This window comes from Galendromus occidentalis, unplaced genomic scaffold (assembly GCF_000255335.2).
Source record: "Galendromus occidentalis unplaced genomic scaffold, Mocc_1.1 scf7180000077484, whole genome shotgun sequence".
Taxonomy (NCBI): Eukaryota; Metazoa; Arthropoda; class Arachnida; order Mesostigmata; family Phytoseiidae; genus Galendromus; species Galendromus occidentalis.
The window spans coordinates 1,538,176-1,564,915 of NW_003805472.1; the positions used below are offsets into that span (position 1 = coordinate 1,538,176).

At 51.2% G+C, this 26,740-nt stretch overlaps 4 protein-coding genes across 4 annotated transcripts; 1 reads left to right on the forward strand and 3 right to left on the reverse strand.

Annotated features, from left to right (window-relative positions):
* Positions 1 to 1,246: 1,246 nt before the first annotated feature.
* Positions 1,247 to 11,137, reverse strand: LOC100901315 (phosphatidate phosphatase LPIN2). The gene is made up of 15 exons (XM_029112110.1): positions 10,647 to 11,137; positions 8,267 to 8,508; positions 7,154 to 7,318; positions 6,822 to 6,950; positions 6,543 to 6,681; positions 6,322 to 6,449; positions 5,207 to 5,408; positions 4,886 to 5,095; positions 4,636 to 4,776; positions 4,422 to 4,540; positions 2,968 to 3,059; positions 2,782 to 2,863; positions 2,461 to 2,667; positions 2,034 to 2,278; positions 1,247 to 1,910 (listed from the first exon to the last, which is right to left on the reverse strand). Exons 2-15 carry the CDS (start codon positions 8,483 to 8,485, stop codon positions 1,466 to 1,468), a joined length of 2,523 nt encoding a protein of 840 aa, XP_028967943.1. The 5' UTR covers positions 8,486 to 8,508; positions 10,647 to 11,137; the 3' UTR covers positions 1,247 to 1,465.
* Positions 11,138 to 15,007: 3,870 nt separating this feature from the next.
* Positions 15,008 to 16,172, reverse strand: LOC100906369 (ER membrane protein complex subunit 6). The gene is made up of 2 exons (XM_003745534.3): positions 15,650 to 16,172; positions 15,008 to 15,544 (listed from the first exon to the last, which is right to left on the reverse strand). Exons 1-2 carry the CDS (start codon positions 15,776 to 15,778, stop codon positions 15,320 to 15,322), a joined length of 354 nt encoding a protein of 117 aa, XP_003745582.1. The 5' UTR covers positions 15,779 to 16,172; the 3' UTR covers positions 15,008 to 15,319.
* A 779-nt stretch (positions 16,173 to 16,951) lies between these two features.
* On the forward strand, positions 16,952 to 18,233 carry Tapdelta (Translocon-associated protein delta). Its single transcript, XM_003745533.1, has 3 exons — positions 16,952 to 17,013; positions 17,405 to 17,667; positions 17,761 to 18,233. The coding sequence occupies exons 1-3, from the start codon at positions 17,011 to 17,013 to the stop codon at positions 18,005 to 18,007; spliced, it is 513 nt and encodes a 170-aa protein (XP_003745581.1). The 5' UTR covers positions 16,952 to 17,010; the 3' UTR covers positions 18,008 to 18,233.
* A 1,684-nt stretch (positions 18,234 to 19,917) lies between these two features.
* On the reverse strand, positions 19,918 to 22,596 carry LOC100901458 (cell adhesion molecule-related/down-regulated by oncogenes-like). Its single transcript, XM_003745665.1, has 2 exons — positions 22,393 to 22,596; positions 19,918 to 22,164 (listed from the first exon to the last, which is right to left on the reverse strand). Exons 1-2 carry the CDS (start codon positions 22,594 to 22,596, stop codon positions 19,918 to 19,920), a joined length of 2,451 nt encoding a protein of 816 aa, XP_003745713.1.
* Positions 22,597 to 26,740: the final 4,144 nt, after the last annotated feature.

Genomic DNA, 26,740 nt, shown 5'->3' on the forward strand with positions numbered 1-26,740 from the left:
AAGCGGACACCATGTGACTGACATCCCCTGCATATGTATGCCCGCTAAAAGCTGACATCGCGTTGGAATCGAACCAATAGGAACACGTGCGTACAGAAAGAATGCGGGGAATAACACCATCGAAATGAGATCTGTCGACGGAAGAGAGCACATATTCCTTCGCAGAGGATTTTTGCGGGATCTGGCAAATCATCCCTCCTCTTTTTGACCGCTTGAATCCCGTAAGCGTGGTCCGGGGTCTCGCGCTGCGCTGACGGAAAGCACTCAAGGAAGAGATTTCTAGTTTCGCCGATGACTTCACACGTCGGGAACGAGATCGGGAATCGAGGCGTACGAGAAACTAATGGACTCGTCCGGTGTGCGGAGATTCCGATCTCGCTCCCGTACCTCATTCACATATCCGACAGTCTCCTTCTGGCTCAGAGAACCCCAGCGAGCTGTCGGCATCTCTGCCAGCGTCCCTCGCGTCTCGTCAGCGACCGATATGAGAGTGACCTTTCTGATTTTGAGCATTCGATTCACACCGGCCCGGATTTTCTCCTCCCGTGCTCGACCGGGGACCCGATCGAGAAAACATCCGGCGACTCTCTGGAAAATATCAATCCAATCGGATTTTCCTCGGCGCGCAGCTCAATATCCGGAGTGGCGTGCTCGGAGGATGATTTCTCTCAGGAATCAGATGCGTCTTTATCTGAGGGCGAACACGAGCGAGACCTTCGTCCTCTCCTGAAGTTTTTTCCTCGAGGCGGGACCCGTTCAGCAGAATTCGTTAGACTCAGCGGGGCTCAAGCGGGTTCTGGCGAGATATGAAAGCTCATGTGGGGGGAATCGAGCACAAGCGTTCAAAGTTAATCCGAAAACTCCCGGGATCTCCTTGCGAAGGATCAGTGAGACTACGCAAAGTTTGATGGATCGTTGCTCATTGATAAGATCCTCAAAGCTACTCCATATCAACGTTTGTTTGCGTTCCGTGATGTCTACGAGCAGTAATACGAGCAGTCGGTGGAGCAGCTTCCTCGCGCTGAAGTGGAGCGGGAGCTCTACAGCTCTTTCCCCGTTCGAAGTACACGGAGATCGATTAAACAGACTCTCGTCTTGATAAATTATGTGGTTCCCGACAATTTGGGTAACGACGGGAGCTCCGACAGAGTGCTGAACTCGCGGAAATGACCGGTTGGAACATTAGGAGTTTTATGGTTGTTAGGGGTTCATATTGAAGAAGCGCAGCAACTCGGGAAACAAGTGTTTAGTGTCGAAAATTACAGCGAACGGCTGCTTAGAGTGACGCAGATTTTACTGAGCACGTCAAATGCGACGATCTCATTCCAGAGGATCGGCAACCATGATATTTTCCCTCTCAGCTCCGGCGGAAGAGTTTCCTTCGAATTCTGTCCATGAGAATCGTTCGTTATTTACATTTTCGAAAATCACTATGATGTCCATATGCTGATTCAGATGAATCGGATCAGGCTCCGCCTGCTTGGGGCTTGACTAGGGGTGGGAAGATCTCGTCCGCGATGTCCGATAAGGCTTTGTAGCTCGAGTTCGCTTGGGACTGAGACGAGTCGTCCCCACTTTCCGTGATGTTTGAGCTCTCGCTTCCAAGGGTGACGGCGGCGCTCGTAGCTACCAACTCTCGGGTCAGCTCGCCTTTGGGATTTATTGTGAAAATCCGCTGAGTCTCGATCGAAACGGCTCGGTACGACAGCACGTCGGTCAGGCGATTTCCGAATCCTGCGTAGAAAGGTCTCGAATCCATGGGGAAGAGCGACATTATGTCCTTCAGACAAGATATTTTGAAATCCTGCGGTCGCTTTATGATAACCTCGCGATGGAATGCATTGAGGAGCGACGTGGGATTCAGCAACACCGGACCCTCGGGAAGCGATAGGCTGTCCTGTCGGATGGATCTGGAATCCAGAGACCTCTCGTGTTACAATTTCAAACCCGGCTGTTTCCGATGATGAATGTGGAGGCTTCCCTGCAAAGGCGCCGGAAGCTCGCCGCGATGCGGTTCTGTAGGCTCTACTCACTTCAGATATCCCCGGGTCATCCCCGCCTGGCCGATGGCTCTCGCAGACAAGTATATAAACTTGTAGTTGTTGTTTGCGACTTTATTGAAGAGGGTGGCGACTCCCAAGTGCTCCCAACCTTTGCCAAGCATCGGCATCACGTGACCGAGGATGTCAGAAATGGTTATTGTTCCGTCAATATCCGAAATGACAACTTTGTCCGTCTCGTGCCATAAAAAGATGTGGCAAGTGCATCGGGTGGTTCCCTGACGAATCGATGGGATTAGGCGAATTAGATCGGAGGGGAAATTCGAGGGAAGGAACGAAACTCAACGGTGCATAGATAATCGATCGTTTCAGGCTAGCGTCCCGAGACTCACAATGATAGGAAATAACGAGACGAGACAATCAAACAACTTCACCGATTCCGGTCGATTCGCTCACTCACTTGCAAGGATGTGGTGACACTGAATTCCACGTCATTGCGTCCGGGAACCAATCCCAACTGTTTAAGCTTCTCCGAAGTGAGACGCAGCGTTTTACGGAATGGAGTGCCGCACACTCTCGTCAGGACCTCTTCGTGGGAGCCCACCCACTCCCTGTACTCCTGGCTCTGCTCGGGAGCTGTCTTGACGATGTTTACTGATGGAGTCTCCTTCGGGGTTGAGAAGAAGGATTGGATGACGGAGACTTGAATGTTTGCATGACGTTTCTGCGCTATTATTCCTCTGAAAACGATTGTCTAGCTACATCAATAACTTCCGCTCACAGTTTTTGCCCTGGAAGACGATGTTTCGTCGGCGCTGACCCCTGAGTCCGATAGATGACTGACGCTGCTCCGCCATAACCACCTGCACGGGAGAAGTAGGTGGAGGTTTCGGAATATCGATGCTTCCCGGGGAATAGGGTGTGAAATTTTTCCCAAATTACTGTCGGTGCTGGGACTTCATCTCACCATCCACTCGTGTTCCCAGGAGAAGAAGCTGTGGAACTTGCCGGACTGTTTCGATTCTTCATGTGTCTTTCCCGAACAGCGGAAATCACGGTCTGGAGACAAATATTAAGCAGTTAAACAAGTTGTCGGTACCTCGAGAACTATTTCATCCCGACAAACCAATCATTTCCGCTCCACTTGTCTCTAAACTCCCCGAAGTAGAAAGCGGAGTCCTAGTTGGCGGCTCAGAGACCGACTCTTAACTCTTCGATTTTTTTCCGACGTTCCCCGTTTTTTCGGCTACGAAAATTCCCGGCGGCGGAATCCGGACGATTTGGAGAATTTCCTGTGAGTTTTCGACCCATGTTTCTGAACGTTACTATCATCCTCTTAGTCGGACGATCCCAAGAACAAGTACTTCCAGCCGTTTTCCCTCGGGGATCCCAAAACCATCCGTGCCCTGACTTGAACTCTCAGAGAATGCGACTGCGTCCGTCGTACCCAGCCGATTTATATTCTGGTTGATTAGGGAATCCGGTGCATTTCCTTCCCAGTGTCTCCTCTGTCTCTCTTCCACTCCAGTGATCACGGATTCCGACTCCTGATCACATGCAGAACCTTGGTATTCCGGATGCTCACAGCGGTCGTCCGGAAGGAGCAAAATTTCCGAGTGAGCTTCGCAGAACAACCTTGCTTTATCGAATTAGGCAGTGTAGCCTCCCGTGCTTGAATACATTGTCATACGTCAAAAGCTCTCAACGCTCTTCAAGGACGGAAGTGTCCTCCTCGTGTGTCGTTAGATGAGGCCTAATGAAATTTCCGACGCGGCTCGGAGTGACGTTCGAAATCGAGAGAGACAACGATAATTCGAGTTTTCCGAATGAATTCTTCCTCAGCTACAGAGGAAGACTGAGATTCCTATCTCAGTCGAGGAATATGTTCCTCTTTCGGGAATTCGTACACACATTGCTTCTCTCCGAGGAATTCTTGCGTGCATTGTTCCTCTTCTGGGATTCGCTGTATGTAAAATCCAAGCTTCCGAGTCTGGATTCTCATATTGAAAGATTATCTGTTGTTATCGTCTCATCTCAATAAAGGTAATGATCCTTCGAAGAATCGCTTGCCCCGAATCGGTGTCAGTCATGAGTCTTTGTAGAAAGAAATCTCGGGGTCCCCTTAGTTTTTCCAGAGTGTATTAGCTCTTAGATCAGCATCCCTCATGGATAACTTTGGCGTCATCTCCTTTACGACGCATTCCTATGAGACGTCGATTATATCAATTTCTCCATTATATCAACCACTTTCCACATTCATTAGTTGATATGATCGAGGTTTGACTGTATATATTGTTTCGCTCTCGAGAATTCGCGAAGCTCTCGCTATACGATTGCCGATTGATTTTGGAATCGGCAGGTCGAGCCCTGTGGGGAAGGAGCGGGAATTTTCCACCTTCAGTCACGGCCTTGCTTACTCACCGATGGAAGGGTGCGCTTGAAGACCAGCAAGGAGGCCACTAGAGGAGCCGCCGCTTTCCAACTATATAAATCGCCCCCGATACGAACAACGAGTGACGGATTGTCCACAATGGATGGATCTGGAAAGCGAGCGAATCGAGATGCTCTATTCTCGTAGCCTCTACAGCGTAGAAGATTCGAACGGGATGGATATTAAAGGTTGTTGCGGACCCACCTGCGCACAGCGCGTCGAAAGTTACTCGGCAGTGCTCGAATGCCTCAAGGCCCGGGTCGTCCCCGTTCTCTGCCGAGCTTAGGCCCCCGCATAACGAAAGAGCGAGATCATCCGGCAAATCGCGAGATCTCCTTCGGGGAACTTATGGAATGAAATTCGAAATTGTCACTCGCCGTCGACGAGCTCGATATCTCACTCCAGATGCCCGTTTGGAGAAACAGCGATAGCGCCGGTATGGGAGCGCACTCACTTTCTGACGTTGATCGAGGTCTTCCAAAGTATTTCTCTGATATCTTCGGATCTTTCTGAGCGGCAGGTAGAAGTTCATCCAGGAAAACTTCGCCTGAAATCTTCTTCTCGACGCTTTTGCTCTCGGGCGAATGCTTCGGAGGTTGTCCACTCGTCGGAGAGCTTCCTTTGGTTTTCGACTGAGCAGGCGGGGAACTTTGGCGGTTCCCGACTGGAAATGAAGAAGAGAGATCTAGATTGTACGAGCTCCAAAAGACCTGGTCTGCTACGATGATCGTCCGATGCAGTACAAAAATGGAACACAAGCCCACCTTGTGCCTACCTGATTTCCGACTGGGACGTCGATTGGGAGTTGAAAGCTTATTTCCCACGAGAGGGAATTCACCGTCCATCATCGGGAGTCTGCCCCATCCCCAGTTGGCATCATCGAAATCGCTGCGGTCCAGCTCGGTGTCGGACTTCGCCGCCGAAACTCTCCCGACCTCGCTGAGCTCATGGTCCGAGAGTTCAGCTTCGGAACAGATCTGATGGAAGAGAAAGTCTGATCTGAGAACTTCGTCTTCAGACGATTGCGTCCAGAGGTAGACGGCTGATTTCAACGGTGAATTTGGCTGAGGAATGACATCACGCAGGAAAACTCCTCCGCAGTCTGCGCCTCTGAAGACGCTAGACGCTCATATGAATGTAAAGCTATGCTAGAATGACTGCGATTCTAGGCGGCTCCAATGAGCTCAGTGTTAAGCAGCCGACGGTGATTGGGAAGCTTGGGGGCATCCATTACTCCGATCTGTTCGAGTGAAACATTCAAATCGAGCCGCCATGGGAGTGAGTATCGCTCTCATTCGACAGCTTCCGATATTGATTCCCCCTATGCTTACCGCAATGCTACCCGCATCATGAGACTAGAACGATTTCCGGGAGCAATGGGCGGCTAAATCGGCTGAAACCGTGATTGTGAGCTAATTATTCAACGTAGCACACGTTCGATATTTATCAAAAGTAGGGGAACGCGGTAAGGTCGGAGCGCGTGTGAGCTAGTACGCCTTATCACGCGCGGTGCGAGCTACGCACAAGGCACGCGCGTGACCCTCAGGGAATGAGCCGGAGAAGTGATACATCCAACATATCCGGTCGAAAGTCGGAACTCAAAGTTCGTTCATGTCTAGATTGAGGATCTCTGGGCTGGATCTTTGCTCACACTGAGAACGTTTCGAGCGAGCGTGACATTCTTCGCTGTACAGACCCTTGCGAGTGATTGTTTTCACAGTTTCTGAATAGATAAGAACTAATCCGAGTGGAGTGGCACAAACAATCAGTTGAGGTTCATTATTAACGCTGCGGTTCGCCGACAATACGCGGAGGGGAAACCACAACTGAAGCCAGAAGTGCGACGGAACAAGCCTGCTCAGAACTCTTTGACGGGTTTCCAGCGCTTACCTGGAGCGAGAGCCGAGGGATAACGTCTTCGGTGATCTGGAACTTGAGCTGTTTCTCCATGGACTTCAGGCTGAGGAGTCCCGACCTGCGCTGTCGATGTGCGTTGCCGCGACTAGTTGAATCGTTCTCTGAAATGGGGGAATAGACGGAAAATTGCAATCGGATAGGCAACAGGCCCTACGCTCGTTTCTCTAACGGAAATGTGCCGAATCTTTGCTCACCGTTCGAGTCGAATTCGAAATTGAACATTTCTTCGTCCGTCGAAGAATCATCTTGACTACACTGCAGGGTATCGCTACGAGTTTTCGTGAATTTTTTCCGTCGCTGTACTGCTCGGCTAGGGCTCTTGCCCAGATCCGACTGGATAGCGACGGGAAAAATGTTAGACCCATCCTTTCGAATTAAAAGTTTATTCCGGTCCGTGTTCCCGAAAGTCGAGATATATAACAGAGCTCAGTGCCGTTAGGGGATGTTTTGTTACGGTACAACTTCCAGCAAACCTTTCTCGGCGATTCGGTGTCTTCTTCGTGGCAAATGAGATGGTTTGCGATCTCGTCGCGTCTCTCCTGGACCGATTTACAGTACACAGATTTCTTCCGTCCGACGACCCGTTTACTCGGGGGGCTGACCTGCGAAACGCGGAAAACTGCTGATCTCCATTTTTGTCGGTCCGCGTTGCACCCGAGGAAGAGCTCGCGATATGCTCTGAGGAATCGCGATCTCGAAACCTCCTTCCCAGAGCACAGTGTAGCAATGCCGACTATCTTCTGCGAATCGCCTGTCTATGGGAACGCTCGAATCGAGTCACGCTGCCGTACACCTCGAAAATTACCTCGGTCACTTTTTTCGGGGCGCCATCAAGCTGCTCGCTCTGCTGCGCTTGGAAAGCAGCGAATTCGATCTCTGGCACTTCTTCTACGAAAAAAGCCTCGCCCGAGTCGCCCAATAGCATCTGTACACCGTCAACGGCTTCGCCATTCACGCTGATTTCGACCTCCTGCAAAAGGAAACTCGTCGATAAGGGAATCCGGCAATACGTTGCCTAGCGCGATAGGAAACGGATGTCTCGCATCTTTTTTCTCTCGATCCTTTAACATTCTGGACCGTCGACGGATTTCAGGACGCATGCCATTGGCCTAATATGGATGGAGCCAGCAAGACTATCCACGCATCGTGAATCCACAATCATTGACCTACTAGAGCTCTCGGAACAAAAGTGAGATCCCATCTATAGAAGTCGTTATGAGAGAGTCGGTGACGACGTGCACTGCGTTGACCGCTTCCTTGATGACCCTCATAGAGAATTCAAAACGATTCCCTTCAATAAACCTCAGTCAACCCGAGCACGATCCGCCGTCGATGTGGGCGGAGCGATAAGAGGGATCAAGTCGGGATGAGTGAATTTCGCTCCTCGTCCTCACCGCTCCCCAGTCCCCCGGAAACGGTCTCGACTCTCTGGGAGGTTCGAATTCTTCGACTCTCTAGGAGGTTCGAGGCCCGAGGTAGAGATTGATATTTCTCTCAGGAAATGGATACTAGGAATTCGATAGAATATTTCCAATGCCGAGATCATATTGTTCCTGGGACGGTTGCTGTTTCTTGAAAGAAACTGAAAGTAGTCGGATTTGTCGTGTCCAATTTTCCTGCTCGACTGATCGAGAAGCCCCGTGCGACAATTTTTTTCCAGCTCAGGCCCGGAGACTCCCGGAGGTGGGCAGCGGATCGCTCCACTCGGCTGGAGGGTTCGAGGTCGAGTCAGAGCGGAAATATTTCACCATCTCTTAAGCTCCCATATCTTTCACTATGCAAGCAAACAACCACGTGACGACAGCGGTCATGACGTTTACATCATAGCCACGTCGGCTTGGACAGGTGTTATGTTATTCATTGTTGGGGCTCATCCATGTACAGCCAAAGCCTAACGAAGTCAGAGCGCGGAACTCACCTTCTCTTTGCTTGATAATACGCTGCCTTTGCCGAAACGGACGTGGAAAGGCGAACAGTGCAGAGATCCGTCTTGATGCTCGACGACAATCACGTCAATAGCTCCCGTCAGTGTTGCTCCATTCAAGTTGCTGTACGCCGAGTAGATGCCGGAGAGCATTCGAGACAAGAAATTTGAACGCGGAGACTCGACTCCGACTTCCGACGACGGGGACGACATTTCGATTCACGATTTTGTCGAGTCTGAAATGGAAGCCATGTCTCTAACTTCTCGAAATCTGGATTGATCGAGCTGGGACGAGCGGATGGAATACGCATGGCATGCGCGAAAGGGCTTGCGTCGATGTCAATAATTGCCATCGTGTCAACAGCTTGCGACGCAGAGATCCCGCAGATTCAGCACGGTCAGCCATGCTCGAGCGGGGATCCGGGGTGACCTTCGATACGGGCGATTCACCATCGACCGATCCGAACCGAAGATCGTTCTTCCGATGCGAATTATCATGGGGAAGACTTGACTCAATTTCGGAGGCACATCCTTAGACTGCGCGAATAGAAGAAACCTACATTTTCGAAAGCCAAATCAAAATAATGAATATCGCGTTTTTCGCTGGTGTGGGGTGGAGCCCTCGACTCAATGACAATCCTTGATTTCCCCTGATTCACGTGAAGCAGCCCACAGGCGAAGAATCGAGATATTTCATTCTGGTAGTCCGAGCTGTTATTTTTAGACACTCGGGTTTCTCGAAACGGAGATAAACACGTTATCGCATCTTATCGTCATCTCGACGAGATTAGAAGCGGCTGCGTGAGGAGACCGAGAAAATATTCCATTCCGCCACGGCAGCAGTCGGACCCGGCATCGAGCGCGGGGTGAATCCGAGTCGACGCTCGTAGGTAATTCGGTGGTTCCGACATCGGCTGTGATTAGAGCTTTCACCAAAGTCGATCGAGGATCGATTGATGAGCATGCATCCGATCCATAGCGACGGGTAGCTCTTCAGATCTCGGGGTCTACTCACTCAGCGTTTCCACTCACAAGCCGGGCAGTTCATGAATAAGCGCCATTTCAGAAGGGCTACCTCGAGGAATGAGTTCTTCGATGCTGATGACCCAACGACCGGGTGAGGCGTTAGAGCCCCGTGCCCCAGTGCGTCGAGTCGACCCATACTTCTCCTTCGCAATTTCCGAGCGATTACTTCAAGAAATTATTTATCGTCGCATCTAAGCCGTACAGGAAGCCGACTCTACGTCTATCGGAATCATAGACGCACTTGACTTTGCCCGGGGTCTGCTCTTTTGCCCATCGCTCTTTCCGCAACAAGAATTAATGAATAGTATCACATCTGGACGATTCCGCCGGCGATCATCCATTCTCATACTCGGAGCTCATATGCGGAAGCTGCTATCATCGAATCGACGAGAGTTAAAGAACATTTCTGCGGTCTCCCATCATCAGAATTAGAAACCGTGTTGAAATCTCCAGCCAGATAGAGCTCCAGATCATCATGGAACATCAAGATAGCCATTGAGTTCCCTATATGGATTCGTTCTGGGGAATTTCCTAATGAGAGGGCAATATGAATGAATGAATGAATGACACCTTTATTGTTAACAAACAAAAAGGGGGGTGTTTTTAGCTAGCCGGTCTGTGCGTTGGTTTGGCATGTAGCTTCCTCGCTATACGCCAAGCAAATTGGTGATTTATACGTTCGGTTCGAGCAATGGCTTTGGCTACGATAGTGAGTTCACTCCGGAGAGGGTTCGGTGATATCTTCCGGGAGATCCGTTCAGATTCAAAAACTTCGCGGAAAACAAAAAAACACACATCCGAGCAGACCCGGCGAGGGAGAAACGAACACTTGAGCGCTCCGATCACAGAATACGACGCACATGCTCTGGCAGTTTTCTGCCAACGAGGCGACTACCAGACACCGCTTCTGGCAGAAATTACGCCATCGATAGGATACGCACAGAGAATCAGGAGCCGGCTCGAAAGTTTGCCTATCTCGCTCTGATGATGATTGAAGCCTGATTGGTAAGCCTTCGCCTGATTCAAGCATGCTCCATTAGACGTTGACACGGAGTAAGTCGAACAATCCTTGCGAGACTGTCATAGAGTAGAAAACTACGAAATACGCATTTCCCTCTCCAAAAAAGAAAAAAAAACGTCGAGATACAGGGAGTTCCAAATTGACCGCAGATCGGATATCGTTTGTCAGATCAGACTCAGCGAGTCCTGAGTCTGGGAGTGTTCTGACACGGCGTGTCATCGCCTAGAGTCTTCGGTCTCTCCTCTGCCTCACTCGACCGCGCTGAACTCAGCTATCAACGCCTCATCCTCAGGTACAGGCTCATTCAAAGAAAGAGAGAACACTTACTTCCTTTCCGAATCCGATTGAATATTCTCAATCGAGCGTCGGCTTGCAACCGAGGTCCAAGATCCAAGAGATCATGAACTGTTGTCCTTTGGTGGCTCTGTCTGAGCCGGAGGTATCCCTCCCACGGTTCCGAATTGGAGCCGATTCAAGTCCCGGCTTACAGAGGTCCTTCTATGTCTCACGCCATTCACTGACATCCACCACTAGCACTCCGACCCATAGGTCTCAACAGTCTCCGGCGACACGGTGGCGTTGCTCCGCTCCAGACGCGATTCCGAAAGCATGTGTAGAAACACGCACTAGAGGTAGACCACTACGGAGTACGCTCGAGCCTCGTCTGTTAGAAAGCTCGGCTTGTTTCGAGCGAGAGTAGGTGAGTCGCACAATACGAGAGCCTGACGGCTGGTGTTGAGACTCGAACTGTTTCGCTATGAAGCGCTTCGCCACAACGTGCTCTTGTCGAGGCTAGCTGTTTGGCAGCGGTGCGTGCTACCACTGGGATAATGTCTCGTGTTTTCAACCGCGCTGAACAGAGAAGGGTATCCCTCAAGGTCGAGTGACGTTGTCAAATGCCTCTTTCCGTGGCGCCATCGGGGCCCACAAGTGGCCCCGCAGCTTGGTTTGTCAAAATAAGATCTCAGATCCAGCGGGACTCCTCGATTCGATGTCCGCTCTATCTCGTTGCGGACGGTGGCGCTTAACGCGAGAGGCAGAAAAATAAGATTCCGTGAGTCAGCAGGATGGCCCGATCCTGAGCGGGGAAATGAACGACAGCGCTGTTCACGAATTCTGCCTCGCACTCTCGTGGCATTACATTGAGATTGAGCTTGGAGCAGCGATCAGTCCATGTCGTCCCGAATGCCAGAGTACCGATTCGCCGACATTTGAATTGGAAGCTCCCGAATTCCAGGATTTTTCGACCACTGTTGGGCTACACCGAATACGGGCTCTGACATTGATTAGATCTGATGATTCGTTGCTAATTCATTTCTATGCGGGAAAACTTCCGTTGAGGAATCAGAATTTGTCCGGGGTCCTAACAGTCGCCATCTCGAGATTCGCTCGCCTGAGTTGCTTCGAAGATAGACGGGTGACGGACGCGCAACAGGCTGACCATAACGCAGGAACGAACGCGAGCTGAGGCGGCGCCGGCGTGACAATGCTAATATATCCTACATGCGAAAAGTATGTATTCAAACCCTCCGGAATAAGATCGCGTTGAATATCGATGTATCTACGATTGGATGATTAGCCACCAAGAGCTTTACTGAGGCAATCGAGCGACAGTAAGTCTGCTAGGCTCCACCTATCAGCAAGCATCGAGGATTGTGGGAAATTCGAATCTGCTATCATCGCTCCATCGGTATCACGAGCCGTTCGGATATGTGCCGATTGGAAAACAGTCATCGTGATGTATCTAATCAATCTCTGGATGTGGAGCGCTGCAGCTTACGACATGTTCGCCGACGCGAGCCGCGAGATTCCGCAAAGTTGCATATAGATCGGCGGACGTTCGAGATACAGGGGATGACACACGAAACGCTTCAGAAAGAGCAAACCTCATCGGAATGATACGTACATGGTATTGGCGAGACTCTGATAGATGTTTTGGAAGGTGAGCTGCCCTATGGTCGAAGGCCTTAAGAAATCGGTCAGAATCGCACGCATCCCGACGTGCATATGGTCCGGACCGATCGCTGAAATCAGAAGGTTCAAGCCTTGTCGGATCCTTTGTCCGCACTTCCTGACAGACAAGGATCGGATTCAAATCCAAATCCCAACCTGAAGTCAGCTCGTATATATCGCTTGAGAGGCGCTGCGCTCCTTCATACTGCTTAAGAGGCGGCGGGAGAACTTTCCCTTGATTAGGCGGAGCGAGGCATTCAAGAAGACAATGATTTCTTTCCCCTCTATCTTCGTCGCTTACTCATTCAACCCACGCAGGTACGGCTGCATGCGTCAATCTATGATCCGTCTCCCTCCTCGGCGTTCGGCAGTGACTTTGACATGGGGGAGGAATATTTCCAGAAAGGAGTCGCATTGTTCAAAGTAGCGGAGGTGTTGACGGTGAAGTGTATTCCTACGCTCGTCTCTCTTCGATTTGAATCGCACCCCTAGACGTTCCGTTCCAAATTTTCGGCCTGGAGGCCCTTTATATTTCTCTGAGAGATCTTGGTGCAATCTAGAGCTCCCCGCAATGTAAGCGCCAGAAACGCTGGGGTATAGAAATATGTGCCACCAGCCTGGGGAGCTCGGCCTGCGGCCGCGCTACAATCACGGCGTCAGTTACACGACGATGCTAACTCCGAGTCTCAGTCAGAATGAATATCTCATGACGGAAATATTGAGCGATTGCTCAAATTAGTCGAAATATCCTCGCAGCCGATGGATCGGGCCTGACTCCGATAGCGCTCAATCGGTAGACAGACTCGACAGTAGAGAGGAGTCAAATCTCAGGTCCCCCTCCCATTTTCGGAAAGTCGGATCGACCGTATTTCGGATTTTCGGATCTATCGGGATCGGGAATGTATGGATGGGACTTCGTCGTCGAGAGCGCGTTATCTGTGACCCCAGGAACGTTTGGGGATGCCAGGCGAGCCGCCGCGACGGGCGAAGTGATACAACTGGAAGGCAGCGCGAGAGGGGAGGCAGATCCCTGCGGGTGGGTCATTTCGGCGAATGCGGGATGAGATGCTCATCCTGAGCACGCCGCCCTGACTCCACGTCAAGTACCGATGCTCTGAGGAGAATTTCTAGAGTCTCTGAAGACTTTTGCGATCACGGACAGTCGCGCTTCATTAGTAGGGGGATACCACCTCAACAGTCGGCTGTCTCCGGATGAACAAGCAACCGAGTGTATCGTAGACTCGTGAGATGCCTTCCTAGCTCTGGAAAACCTTCATTTCGTTTTCTTGGGTGCCGGCATCCTCCTAGTGGACCGATTCTGGCTCTCGAATAATTGTCATTCTCTCTGCATGGAACGAGCGTTTCCCGAGTTCCCAGGCTCGCCTCCGGGCAAATGTTGAATTGACGATTATCCATCAATCTGGTCTGTCTGCCGGAAGTATCGCAGGGTATTTCCATCGAGGCCGAGACCTTGCAGGAGCAACGTGCGCCACCGCCAGATCGAGAATGCAGAAATCAACGTTTGCTCGTCAGAAAAGTGACTTAATCTATCCATGACATCCAACACCGGCTGGCCCCGGAGCAGGGGCTATCTAACGGAACGGACATAACCGCTTGATTCGTTTCCCTGCCGAGTCAGCAAGTTCATACGAATCTCGATGACACCTTCGGATTCCTGATCAACAACTGTCCCGGCACCTTCCACACGACGATGCGCATTTCCGTGTCACGGTAGGGCTCCCGGGAGTAGACAAGGAAGTTATCGCGAGTTATGACTCAATTACGCTTTCTGAGCGGGACACCCCTTCCCGACCAGGGAGTCGTGCCGGGACGCTCCCTAGGTATGAGATCGAGCAATCGAGAACGCCAGGGGGGCGCGTCCCCCACGACTCAAGGGTGGCATGTGCAGCCTCCCTACATTTTGAAAATAGGACCACTGTTCCCTACAACTAATCGGCTGGATAGTCTGCTGGGCATTCAGCTCGAGCGAGACGAGTAAATCGGAAGAAGTGAATCATACGACTATTCCGAATGGATAATCGCTCAGACTGTAGCGCAGCGCTCCGTGACTGACCGAGGGACCACTATTATTGGGAGGGTATTGGTCCAGAAAGTCACATTCTTCTCGACGGGCATCCCACTAAAGGAACGCACTCTCGGGAGAGTAGACCCGGCACCCTACCGTGCATGCGTTCTGTACTCTCAAGGAAGATGATCGATTATCTCTTTACTGAGGTTAATTCCTTGATATTTACAATCAGATAATCGGACGAATGGTTCATCTGATCAGATAACCTCTAATGCTCTCAGGAAGAGAGAGCGACTGAAGACTCCCATGATGAGTCTATTAGGAAATCAAAGGACGAGGTTGATGCCGCAATGGACAATACATTAGGGCCTGACAGAAACAAGTCACTCATTCAGTGCCTCCGGAGTGTACGAAGACAAGTTAGTCACCAAACTGGGCACAAACCGGCAGAGGACTTCTCAGATGGACCAGAATTTCGACGCGTAGAGTCGGAGTGAACGAGCGGGGATGACCGAGCATCTCTTTCTAACATGTCGCGGAAATCATTGGGAACCGTTCTCGACAAACTCTTCCGAAAAGGAAAAACATTGAGCAGAGCGAACGTGAATGCCCCGGAAAGACGAAGATCGACTTTATCACAATCTCAGGACGGGAACCCCCAAGGGGGAGAAGACTCTATCCGCGTGAAAGAAAGCTCCTCTCTTTCTATAGAAAACATCTTTATTGACCATGGAATTGAGGATCCCTTGCTCCTGAGGGTTCAGACATGAAGTCTTTCTCACAACTTACCACAGAACGCTTGACCTAAACTCGTGGAACACTGGCTCAAATCATAGTTGGAATGAATCGATCACAAGTTTTTTTTTCGCAGAACCTTTCGAATTAAGAACAGCAACAATGGTCGAGGTTTCACTATCAGTCAGACGCGATCTCCGTCGATGTCTGCGTGAAAGCTCTAGAATCGGGGACCCGCGGAAGTCTTTCGGATGCAATAATCAAAGAGGAGTTTTTCACCGCATCAATAAACGTGGACCATTCCGTAGCTGAAGGTCCAGAATAGAATATAGGTGAAGAGACCTTCAAGCAGGCTGTGGGTAAGAAAAGTTCTCCTGCTTTTCAGATATTTCGGCCACGTTTTGTAGTTCCGGAAGACCAACATACACCACAAAATCAGAGCTGTGAAGAAATAGAAGGCGAAGCCGCAGAATGACGTCAGACCGAGGATTCCTGCCGATACCCCGCTCTGGAAGACAATTTTTGCTTGATTAACGCTCAGTCGGAGATGCTCCATGATCCCAGAGAATTCGGTCCTCGGGCCCAGGGCACGCAGGTAAAAGTGTGTACTCACGAGTGCCGACACAGCTGTCCGAGTGAAGCTCAACACAGACGTATTGTGGCGCAGAGCAGTCTCATTGAGTGCAATGTATTCCGCTTCCCGAGGTTTCCGCATTGACTCTTGCGACACGTTGCGAATCATCTGTAGACTTAGAACGTCGAATAGCTGTCTGGAACCTAGCGATATCCCGCGTCAACACTTGTTATGGAAGGCGTCTTCGTTTTCTTCCTCCCTTCAAGAGTCAGCTGAGAATCGCTGTCGGTGTAGCGGTTGACGCCGGATTCTCTTGAGTTCGCGCTTGACTTCGAGATTCTTTCCAGAGTAAAAAGTCTACTCCGGTCTCTTCGCGCACCGATAGCGGCATTTCCAATGCCACCGAGGCGGCTCGATTCGAACGGGAAACGAGCGATGAGTTTGAGCGAAAAAGGCGATCCTTTCGCTTCCCGCCGGGTTGACGGACGAGTGACTGGCGGTGAGCATCGATAGAAAATTTCTCTACTTCATCGCGTCGGACGGGGAAAGCGAGCATTGGAAGCATATGAAAATGACGAGCTTCCTCGGGAAGACTGTCAAGCCCGGTGTCCATAGGCTCTTCTACTCTGGGTCGACCTCGCTCAGGAGCATGCGATCCCCTCGCGAGGAGGAAGGGAGTTACGCGGCGACATGGCGAACATCGGCCCTCGTCCGAAGATGAGAAGCGACCGAGTTAATGCCAGCGTTCATCGACGAAGATAATAAGACTTTAGGATAATAATTGTATTTTGTAATTTGTATTATCGGTCGAAGTGCGAATCTGAGGAGAACGTCATGCGATGGCCTGCCGCCGCTTCTTTATGATGATGATAAAGAGGTTTTCGAGATTCGTTTATTGCGTCAGATCGCCCTCCGGTGCTCGATATCTTCCGGACATAGAACGCGGGGCCTCTCGGGGTTACGCTCTCTTCCCCGAAGATACACCTCTTCCTGGATGGCCAAAGAGAGCGCGATCCTTCCTGTTCGCAAGTCACATTCGGGTTCGAAGTTTGGCGCCGGGGTCTTCGCCTGAGTATCCACAAATAACTGATTAGATCTATTAGACTCTCCGCCTCGAGCCGCATATTTTTCGAATGTTCCGCACTCCTGAGAGACCCCCAAGAGTCGAAAAAGAGTCCGGAATCATGTAATTAGGAAGATGTCCTCGTTTTTGGAAATCCTCAACTCCGAACTCGGAGCGAGCTCAATTCGGAGTTCGGAGAGGGTTCCTCTTTCCCTCAAACAGCAGCCCCCGAGTGTTTGCATCGAGAGCCGGCGTCTGGGACCGAGAATTTCAATCGCGCGAAGTTCCCTTCGATTTCACGCGTTCGATTTGTCCAACTTCCCTTCTGCGACGAAAGATGGTATGCGAAGCCTAAGTCACGACTGTCGAGAGACGAAACTTTCCGACGCAGCTCCCAACCTCGAACGGAAGGAAGCGACTCGATTTCTAATTTCAAAAACTTCCATCGTACCTCCTTCCAATTTTTTAAAATTCATGATTTCGGGAGGGAGTTGGGTGCCGATCCAGGCATTTCCCTCGTTTCGTTCCCGAAATGGGGTTTTTGAGAAACCACCGGCCTGTCTGACTTTGTTCGTGACAGTTATGGAGTGGAGAACGGGTTCCGTCAGCTGATTTCAGCGGAACGATCGTAGCCAGAATCTGTGGGACTTAACTTGCTGCCGGCACCTAATTCAGGACCGGAGCTTCTGTCCCGGGTCCGCTGTCTCAAACTTTGCTCGTCTTCTTTCTAGTTGTGGCAACGAGCTAGTATTCTGTGTGCGATCGTGATTCTCGCATCGGAGGCTGTGATAGCCTCCGCTCCGTGCTCCAATCCTCGAGCCAGCATCGCCAGTACCTACGCCACTCAAGGAGCGACCTTGTTCACTGAGCGCGTCTACACGGTCAAGTTCTCCCTGATCTGTCCTGATGGTCAGGGGTACACACATCCCGTCTTCTTCCGAGTGAATGACGGCCCCTACTTCGGAGCTGTAGCTGTCGTGGACGTCAATAACAAGTGAGTCTCCCGATAGGATTTTCTAGCTCACGGAATCGGCTCCGGTTTTCCTTCACGAACAGATATTCAAAAATGTTTCTCGGTTTCTTTCAGTCTCCAGATCAGCTGGAAAACTAGCACCTACTCCACGCTGAACAAGTTCTCTATAGTCTTATATGACGAGCAGAGCTATGGATTGGCGCGGAAGTTCCCCGACGCTTCGGTTAAACCCTTTACTGGGTTCGACGTCGAGCATCCGGGACCCTTGTTCGAGCCCTGGATCCCGTGCGAAGCGATCGCCATCGGTGTGGCTTTCCTCCTGATGTGTCATGCCATTTCTAGCAGAGCGAAAATCGCTTAGTACACCCTTGTAACGGCGTGAAGTATTAGGTATAAGGATAAGGATTCAAAGGGGAGAGCTCCGAGAGGCCTTCCAGTGAGATTCGAGCTTCAGTCAAGATTACTGAAGCGATTTTATTTAGGTGTGTAAGGAAAAAGTCTTATCCATGCGGTGATTGACTTCCTAAGCATCCCCGGTCACGACTCCGAATCATTCCTATGCGGTTGATTTTCTTCTTCGACATTTGGAATATTTCTCACCCACTTCGGGAGCCAGTTAAGAGCTCAAGAATTCTCTCTGAATTTCCCATCCGTCGCGGGAGCTTGACGAGTGCGGAACCTATCGACTCGGTGCATTCCATCGAGAGGGAATGAATCGAGGCTTGAGTACAAGCATTTGCTGCACGGTCAGTTCCACCAAATGCGGGTTCAGAGAATCAATCACAGTCCCACCAAATGCGGATTCAGAGAATCCATGACAGTCCCACCAAATGCGGCTTCAGAGAATCAGTGATTAATCCTCCATCGACAAGGTCAATTTCGCTGAGGACACGATGGATCAGGCAGCTGAGTTTCATAAGAAACTCTGAACAAGTGCTCAGAGAGTCGGAGCGCTACACTTTTTTTCATTGTATAGGATGAATGAGGAAGCTCCGTCGAAGATTCGCGGTCGATAGTTCACCTAGAAGATATTATGTGAGATTTCGCCCATCGATGGCGGAAATTCTAGTCCATATTTTTGCCCTTGATTATTTGTTCCATGCGGCTGCTCGCATAGTAAGTCAGATCCTCCACCCTCCAATGGAATGATATTCATATATTCTGACTTCCGAAGTTTCTCGAACGACAATGAAATCTTTCAATAAAATCGGAAAGCTCTTGCTGAAGATGCGATGGGTCGTGGCGGAAAATATAGTGTTTATTCCCAGTCTCTTATCAGCCTCTCAAGAATAGATATAGATGAAAGCGTGAATATATTATTGATGAAGTCGAGAAATATAGGGTGTAACAATAGAAGAATACAATGCCTTAGGTTTTGGAATCTCATTCTCGTGTAGCTCCTGGTATCGAGTTATCGGCAATCAAATGAATTGATGCGAGAAGTGAGATTTTGGAGATTAGAGATCATATATTCATTGTCGCATTCTCTCCAACTGAAGGACATTCCTTCCCGCTTTCAGCTGCGAGAAGTTGACCGTCTATCAGAGAGGGAGATTTTTCGGTGTTTTCCTTTCCACCTGAACTCCCGTCCTCTCCAAGAGCCGAGCATATCAGAGACATGCCGGTTAATTGGAGACGGCCTCTTTCGATGACAGCACCTTCGAATCGCAGAAAATGCGGTGTACAAGGAAGTCGTTGCTTTTTGGCACAAGCTCCATCGGAAGTAGCAATCACGAGTATGAATTCAATTCGACAAATTTGTAGCTCAAGCTCGTTACGATGGTCTATTTTCTCAACACATTCTTTAAATACAATTAGGTGCGGGGAACCCTCGTCATAAAGAGCTTCTCGGGACTCGGGGAATCGCCCGACATAACGACACTTCGCCCGGATCGCTCGAGCGTATTGTGGGAATCGATCGTCGCGATCTCTGTCTGGATAAGCATCGTCCCGAAGTCCCAGCTCCGCGTGGATGATTCCATTATGAGCGGATTGATAAACGTGGGATCAGACAGGAGCGTAGCTGAGTATCCGGCACCTAATGACCGAGTGCCTTATGAGGGGAGTTTCCTGCTAATAATTTCTGTGTCTCATCGACGTTCCTTGAGAATTCACAACCTATGAAACTCACTGATTGGGAGTTTTGGAGGAAATAAATAGGGGAAGATTTAAATAGGAATAAATTATAACGTATAGATACAATACGAGTGAGTGGTTTTTCTTCGAAGTCCGCAGCGTCAGCGGGGATAATCTGAATTGGTCGCATTATCACTACACGCTGTGGACGCGGCTTGACTGAGTATCGAAGTTGACGATGTGCCCGTTCGTAGCGTACAGCTGAGTCAGGATTCGGAGTGCGTACTCTTTCTCCGAACGAGGAACTTCTTCGTGTGACACGCTTTTCATCGACTCCGAGCCCGAGTCCTCGCTGTCATCGGTCGTCAGATCATCGTCGTCGAAGCGTTTGCTATTAGGAGAGTTGCTCGCCAGGTCGACCGTCGATATAGAAGGCGTAAAGTTTAGGTTGGCGTCGTTGACGTAAGCCGCAGCTTCCCTCCGCAAGCGCTTGTCGACCTTAGACGGCCTCCCGGAGGAATTCCGTCCGTATTGTATTGCGCAAACCAGACATACGAGGCTAATGATACCGAGCGTGGCACCGATGACCGCGATTGCAATTAAATGATGTTTCTGGAAAGCTGTGCGTTGAGGCATTTCTTTGCCTAGATTTCCGTTGTCGTTTCTGTGGAGCTTATCCTGCTCGTCGTCATGAGGAACTAGTTTCACGGAGGGTGGTGAGCGCGTCGGAGCGTCCCTCGTGCGGGCCACTCTCGCAGTGGAGAAGTTTCCAACACCGAACTGATTGAAAGCCGCCATTTTCACCTCGTAGTGCTGACCGGCTTTCAGATGCTCGATCGTGAAGGATCTGGATGCGTTTCTCGGCTGCCGATGGATCGTCCACTCCCCTGCGCTGTCGATTCGACGGAACTTCAGAATGAAACCGTCGACTATATCACCGGACTGCGTCTCGAGTTTCCACTGGACGGTCAGCGACGTGGGTGAGTCCGAAGACACGCTCACGATCGGCGTGAGCTGAGGCGTTTCATTACGCTTGGGTTCGGGCATCTCGACGAGTGCTACCCATCGACTGGCTTTGCTTATGCGGTGATCGTCATTCTCGTAGACGGCGATCAGCCGGAAGCGGTACTGCAGTGGCTGCTGTAGACCGTCGACTTGGTAGGCCGTCTGCCAAGGATTCACTTCGACATCCAACGTTTCCCATCCGCCCCCTCTGACCATGTACTGAACCTTGAAGAAGGACACCGATAGTTCCGCGGGATCGACGAGCCAAGTGATCAGCACGGCGCTCGAGGAAATCTGTTGGATGTCCGGTTTCGAAGGGGACGGCAATCTGATCTTGTCCTCTGTACGCGACTGCGACGGCGAATTTTCCCGGTCCCGACCGAAGTCCTGAGCAGAGAGTCCTGCCTCGTCCTGACTGGCGGCGGAAATCACCTGAACCTGATACTGAATCGAAGCCGAGCCCAAGCTGTTCGTGGCGAAGCACTGATAGGCTCCTTCGTGGAATTGCTTGGTGATCTTCCGAATGAAAACCTCGCGTTCCGAGACGAAAATGCTTCTGCCCGAATGGGAGCGCAATCGCTCCGCGTTCAAGACCCACGTGATGTTCGGCTGCGGTTCACCTCGACTCAGCTCGCACTCGAGGTTCAGGGATTGGCCATTTTCGACGACATAGGTGATCTTTTCCGGCTGCTTGAGACGCGGCGGTTCGAGAACGACCAGCGTGCTCCGTGCCCTGACCGTGACGTAGTTTGAAACCAAGCACTCATAGACGCCCGCGTGTTTCGGCGTCACGGAAAGCAGGGTCAGAGTATTCTCCCCCTCGATCCGACCCTCGGGCAGATACGAAGGATCCATGCGTTTCCATTGGATCTGAGGCTTGGGTATACCGTCTCCCAAACACTCCATGGTGACATTGCTACCGATTATGGCTTCCGTTCGGGGAGGGGGTCCGTGGACGAGGCTGGCGTTTCTTCTCTGTGACTGCTCGCCGTCCTGCGAGCGCACATGGAGATGCACCTTGAATGGGGCCTCCCTACGCTCACCTGTCAGCGGGTTTTCGGCAAAGCACTGATACTCGCCACTATCCTTAGGTTGAGCGTTCCGTACGAAAACGTTGCCTGATCGCATAACTTGGAATCGGTGACCTAGCTTGAGAACGATCCGTTTACGTTTCTTCAGTATGTGCACATTGGGTACGGCGGGAGGCTCGCTCCTCGGCAGAGGACCGCATGGTATGATAGCCGTCGATCCCTGGGATACCTCTATCCGGCGATCGCTTGTGTTCAGACTGTTGAATTCGTCGATCGCGATAGGGATGGCTTCGACTGTTTTCGACATCAACTTCAGAGGCGATTTCTTCATACCGATCACACAGCGATACTTCGAACGTTTGGTCTCGAGAACTTCGAGCGAATGCATCCGGCCACAGGTCGAGATCTGCAAGAGACCCAGCCCAAATGAGCAAAAAAGATCCTGTCTACAAGGTCAGGTCAGCCCGACACTCTTCCCTAAGCATACGCTGTTGTTTCTGCGAATTTTCTATCTCTTTCCGGTCTGATCCCTTGAGCTGATCCTCGAGCGATGATCCCTTGATCTCCGAGGGAAACTTCGCGACGCAGGGAGGCTTCACAGAGCGCCTCCGCTTAGCGATTAGATTTAACCCACCTTGACAACGTTGCTTGAATTGGCTGATAATTCCTGATCATCCCTGAACCACTGCACGGTGGCAAAGCCCTGCGACGGCTCACACATGAAGATAGCGTGTCCATCTTCAATGATCTCCGATTCGGGCTCACGTATGAATGAGAACTCCGCGCCACGACAGAGAGGCGCGACCGCAACGAGAAGAATGAAGCCGAAAGGCACCATGGTTCCGTCGACGAGCAGCGGAATTCCTGCTCATGACCGCCAGCTGGAAATAATCCATGGGATAAAATTCAGTGGAGGAGATCGGGCCTAGAAAGCAGTCTCTTCTGGGAAAAAATACGCATCACTGATCTGGGAGTCGGTGTTTCTCCTGTAGGAATTCTTTCGATTGCGATTCACAGGGGATACACATATATTTGTCTCCGGGGATGGGCTTGTCGCAGGTGTAACAGGTTCCTGGAAAATCTTCATAGCATCATTCGTGCGAGCTGAAGCCGATTTCGAGTGCCTTCTCGTCTGATTCACGGCACGACGACGCTCCATGATGACGAAATGATAAATGTTCAGCTCTTGCCGACGAGCCGCCTCGACTCCGAGCAGGTGTGGTGTATCCAGCGGAAACGTTGATACGGAATGAGCCATTCCGAATCCCAGCAGCTATCTGAGATCTATTGGCTTCGTGCCGCTCGTCGACCGCTCTATCCCGATCCAAATTCGCGCATTATTATCGACGAGCACGTGCTCCACATGTGTTCCCCGAGTCGTAGTTTCTTAGTCAAGCCCGTGCATGTAAATCTCCGATACATTTCTTTGAAGACGACGCGTGGCTTCGGCTCGTGATTCCGGCTTTGAGACTGGTGGCCGCCTCTTGTGTCGCTCGACATTTTCCCCGATCGACAGCCGTCGGATACAATAGTCCTCCCTCACAAGACGAGCTCAATTAGCATCGCCCGACGACCGTTCATTTGCCTAATGCTACAATCAGAGCCGATGCGCGGTTGCCGCATGAGTGCTCTTCTACGGCGATAGGCTCCGTTGTCTACGGCTTCACAGAAAACAATGTCGTCATCGTAAACATACGCTTTCACTTCTGTGCGTGGACACTTTCCAGAAGAAACGGGACAGCCGATTCGTCGCGCGCGCAAATATCTCTCCGTGTCACCGACGAGAGAACCGCTTTCGGTTCTCCCGTGCCGTGCCGAAATTTATTCGGATTGATCTCGGATCCATTGCGCCGCTGCCAGTCGGGGCGCCCCGGTGTCCGGAACATCACGGTATGAAAAATTAGCTACCGAATGGTCTCTTTGGTAAACATACCTCATCTGTGTGCCAACCGCTTGCCATGTGATGACATCGTAGTGTCCGGTGCACGGAACGAACCAGTGCGAGTCGTTGTAGTCACGTATCGGATCGGAAACGTCGAAACCGACTCACTGGTGAGAGTAACAGGTGCCTGGTTCAGCGGAAACTGTGCCGATTGGGTGCTTCAGAAGACTGGGATTCGATAGCCCAATCAAGCTCGCGGCCATAATTGAATGATGATCAAGGAATGCCCCTCATGGCTCTCCGCTGAAGACGGGGCTCGGTGCTTCTGTTTTCGGATCGGAGCTCTTCGTCTAAGGCTCGACTAGAGAAGAACCAGCGCCAGCTCCAGCAAAAGACGGGCGGCCGAAGCAGACAACCTAAACAGGGCCTCTTTGACGACGACGACGACGACGCCGGACTTCTGAGACGCGAATCGCCGCTACGAAAGACCGCAGTAGCGTGGCATCATCATCTTCGTTGATTCGTTCTTTCGTCCGCTCCTCTTCGTAGGCAACACCGACGGCAGCGGCGACGGCGGCGCGGCGGCGGCGACGACGGAACGATAGTCAGTCCAAAGAGTAAAGAGGCACACCGGTTCTTTCGGAGTCGGCGACAGCTCCGACGCAGCCGCATCAGCGCCGAGGAAAGGGAGTTTTCCAGACTTGCTTTTCCCTCAAGGGAGTTCAACACATCGGCTGGCAGGCGCGGTCAGTCCCCGCTAATGGCTCCGTACGGAGATGCTGGGGTCGATTCAAGGGAACGAGAATGTTCCGAATCTCGTGAGCGCCGCCGTAGCACCGGTGCCCTCAAGCTCCATCGTTCACCTCCGTACGATTTCGCGGAAGGATAGGCATTCCCTGGGAATACTCACTCCAGTCGAGCTTCATGATCGAATCAAACTCGATGACGAACTTCCTACGAGGACTTTTCGCCAGCCACTTGAATGCCGGAGGATTACGCAGATTACCCTACCTGGCTGCGGAATGGATCAGGCGAGCCCTCTGTCTTCCTGGATCGTGGAAGGCGTGGGCGGAACGGCTGCTTGGTGATGTCGGTAGCGCGGCACACCAACCCAGACAACCTATTTGAGCTAGGGACCAAAACGTGTGAGAACGGCTTCGAGGCAGCGCGAGAATGGGTAGAAAGATAGGGCTCCTCCGAAGATAGAACACCGATTTACGCGGAGCATTCTCCCGAGCTCTGAGAACTTCTACCTCCCTTTTGCACGAGATAAGGAGGACTCTTGCTCGATATTCTTGTATTCTCCGACCAGCCGCGGCCTCAGCGGAGATTCCCCGACCTCTGTATACGCACTTCGTACTGTCGGTGACTTGTCCGTCTGATTTTCGACTCACGCTCTATAATGTTGAGGAATAATACGTATATGCATAGCTTTGCAATAGATACTGTCGGGGCAGATTATCGCCATTATCTGCTCTCTGATACCCATCCGGTGCATCGGGATGAACCGCTGCCGAAATTGCTGACCAGCATAGTCTACGTTCTATTCCGTCATTGCCCGAGAAGCTCCAACCCAAACCCCAAGACATATGGGGGTCAAATGGAGACCACACCACACATCATCACGAAATGAGATTCTGATCACTGCGAGACGGATGAGTTTGCCAGGTTATGGGGTCTACTGAGGAAGGGGGTCAGGGCTCGAGTGAAAATACGAGGGAACACTCAAGAGGCGGGAACTGAGACTCGGGAGATACGTCGGGTGAGGAAACTCGCCCAGGGACGCTCGTTTGCACAATTGAAGTGTGTAAACATGAGCGAGGCTCGCTGAAAACCATATTCACTGTATCGGATGATCTCATAATTCTAAACCGAACAGTGAGACCCGCCGACAGAAGGCAAACTCCGCGCTGCCGAAGCGATATCACGGAGCACTCAGAAAATTCGTGATGTATACAAAGATACTTTTTCGGAAGGTCGGGGGCCAGTATTTGAGGAATGTCTCAGGAGTTCTAGGCTCCGAATAGGAGAAAAGTCTTGTGGAATATGATTCGAGGGTCACTCTGCCGTGAATCGGAAGAAGCCCATGACGATACCCACCGCAGCTTCAGAGGCACGCTTGACAAGCCAGCTTGGGCATCGACAAAGGGCGACGTTCAAAGACTCTCTCGGAGCCCTCGCTGTATCCGAAGTGGGAGCCGAAAATGTCGATGGCGGGATGGAGTAGCCTGAGGCAAGCAATGGAGGTGAGGACGACCTGGTGCCAGCAAGTCCCGAGGAAAACGAGCCGACGAATGCCACGATTCCGGTGGGCATCCTCCAATGCCGACTTCTTGAGAATACTGCTCCATTCAAATGGGGAATGCACCGATGCTGCAGTACCTTGACGATGTCCATAGCGTTGAAGAGCCACACTCCATTGGCTTCTCCATCCGGCTCGATGTTAAATGCAGAGCGGGTGAGTGCCGGGGATCGATCTCCGTTGCAGAACGTTAACCTCGAGAAGTTCCTGCTCCTCCTCAGAGAGCCCTCATGCTCGCCCAGTCCATGGAGTTCTGCGTTGCGTTGGGTTCTTTACCGGGATTCGGTAGGCAGCGGCCTGAGTTCTACTCCGACGTTCACCCCGAATAAGGGGAACAATGGAAGCCCTCCTTGAAGTAGACCGTTGCAGGGATCGAGCCCACGCTGCCTCCCGCCCGATACCACGTCAATGCAGCTAGCGCAAGTCGTCATCTGACGTGCCGACCGCTCTAAGCACTCGGCTATCCATCGATAACCATCTCTCACTTCCTTGAGCACAAAGCTCGAGATTCTCCAGAGAAGAAGCTAGAGCACGATCTCCCAAACGGTGGTCCATGGACCAGCCGTGGTCCATGATCAAATTTTCGGTGGTCCACGGATTTTTGAGTGGTCAAATTGGCTGAGGTTGAAGCTGAATGATATGGAAATTGATCTTGATGAAATCATTCCGAACAACGGAACGAGAGCTCACGGTTGAGTCTTGTGTTTCTTGGCCTGGGTTGAAATTAAATTAAGTATCCCTTCACTCAGATAGCTTCTCAACCTTCCTCAGTCGGGTTCTCCTTCATGGTCGTCCACG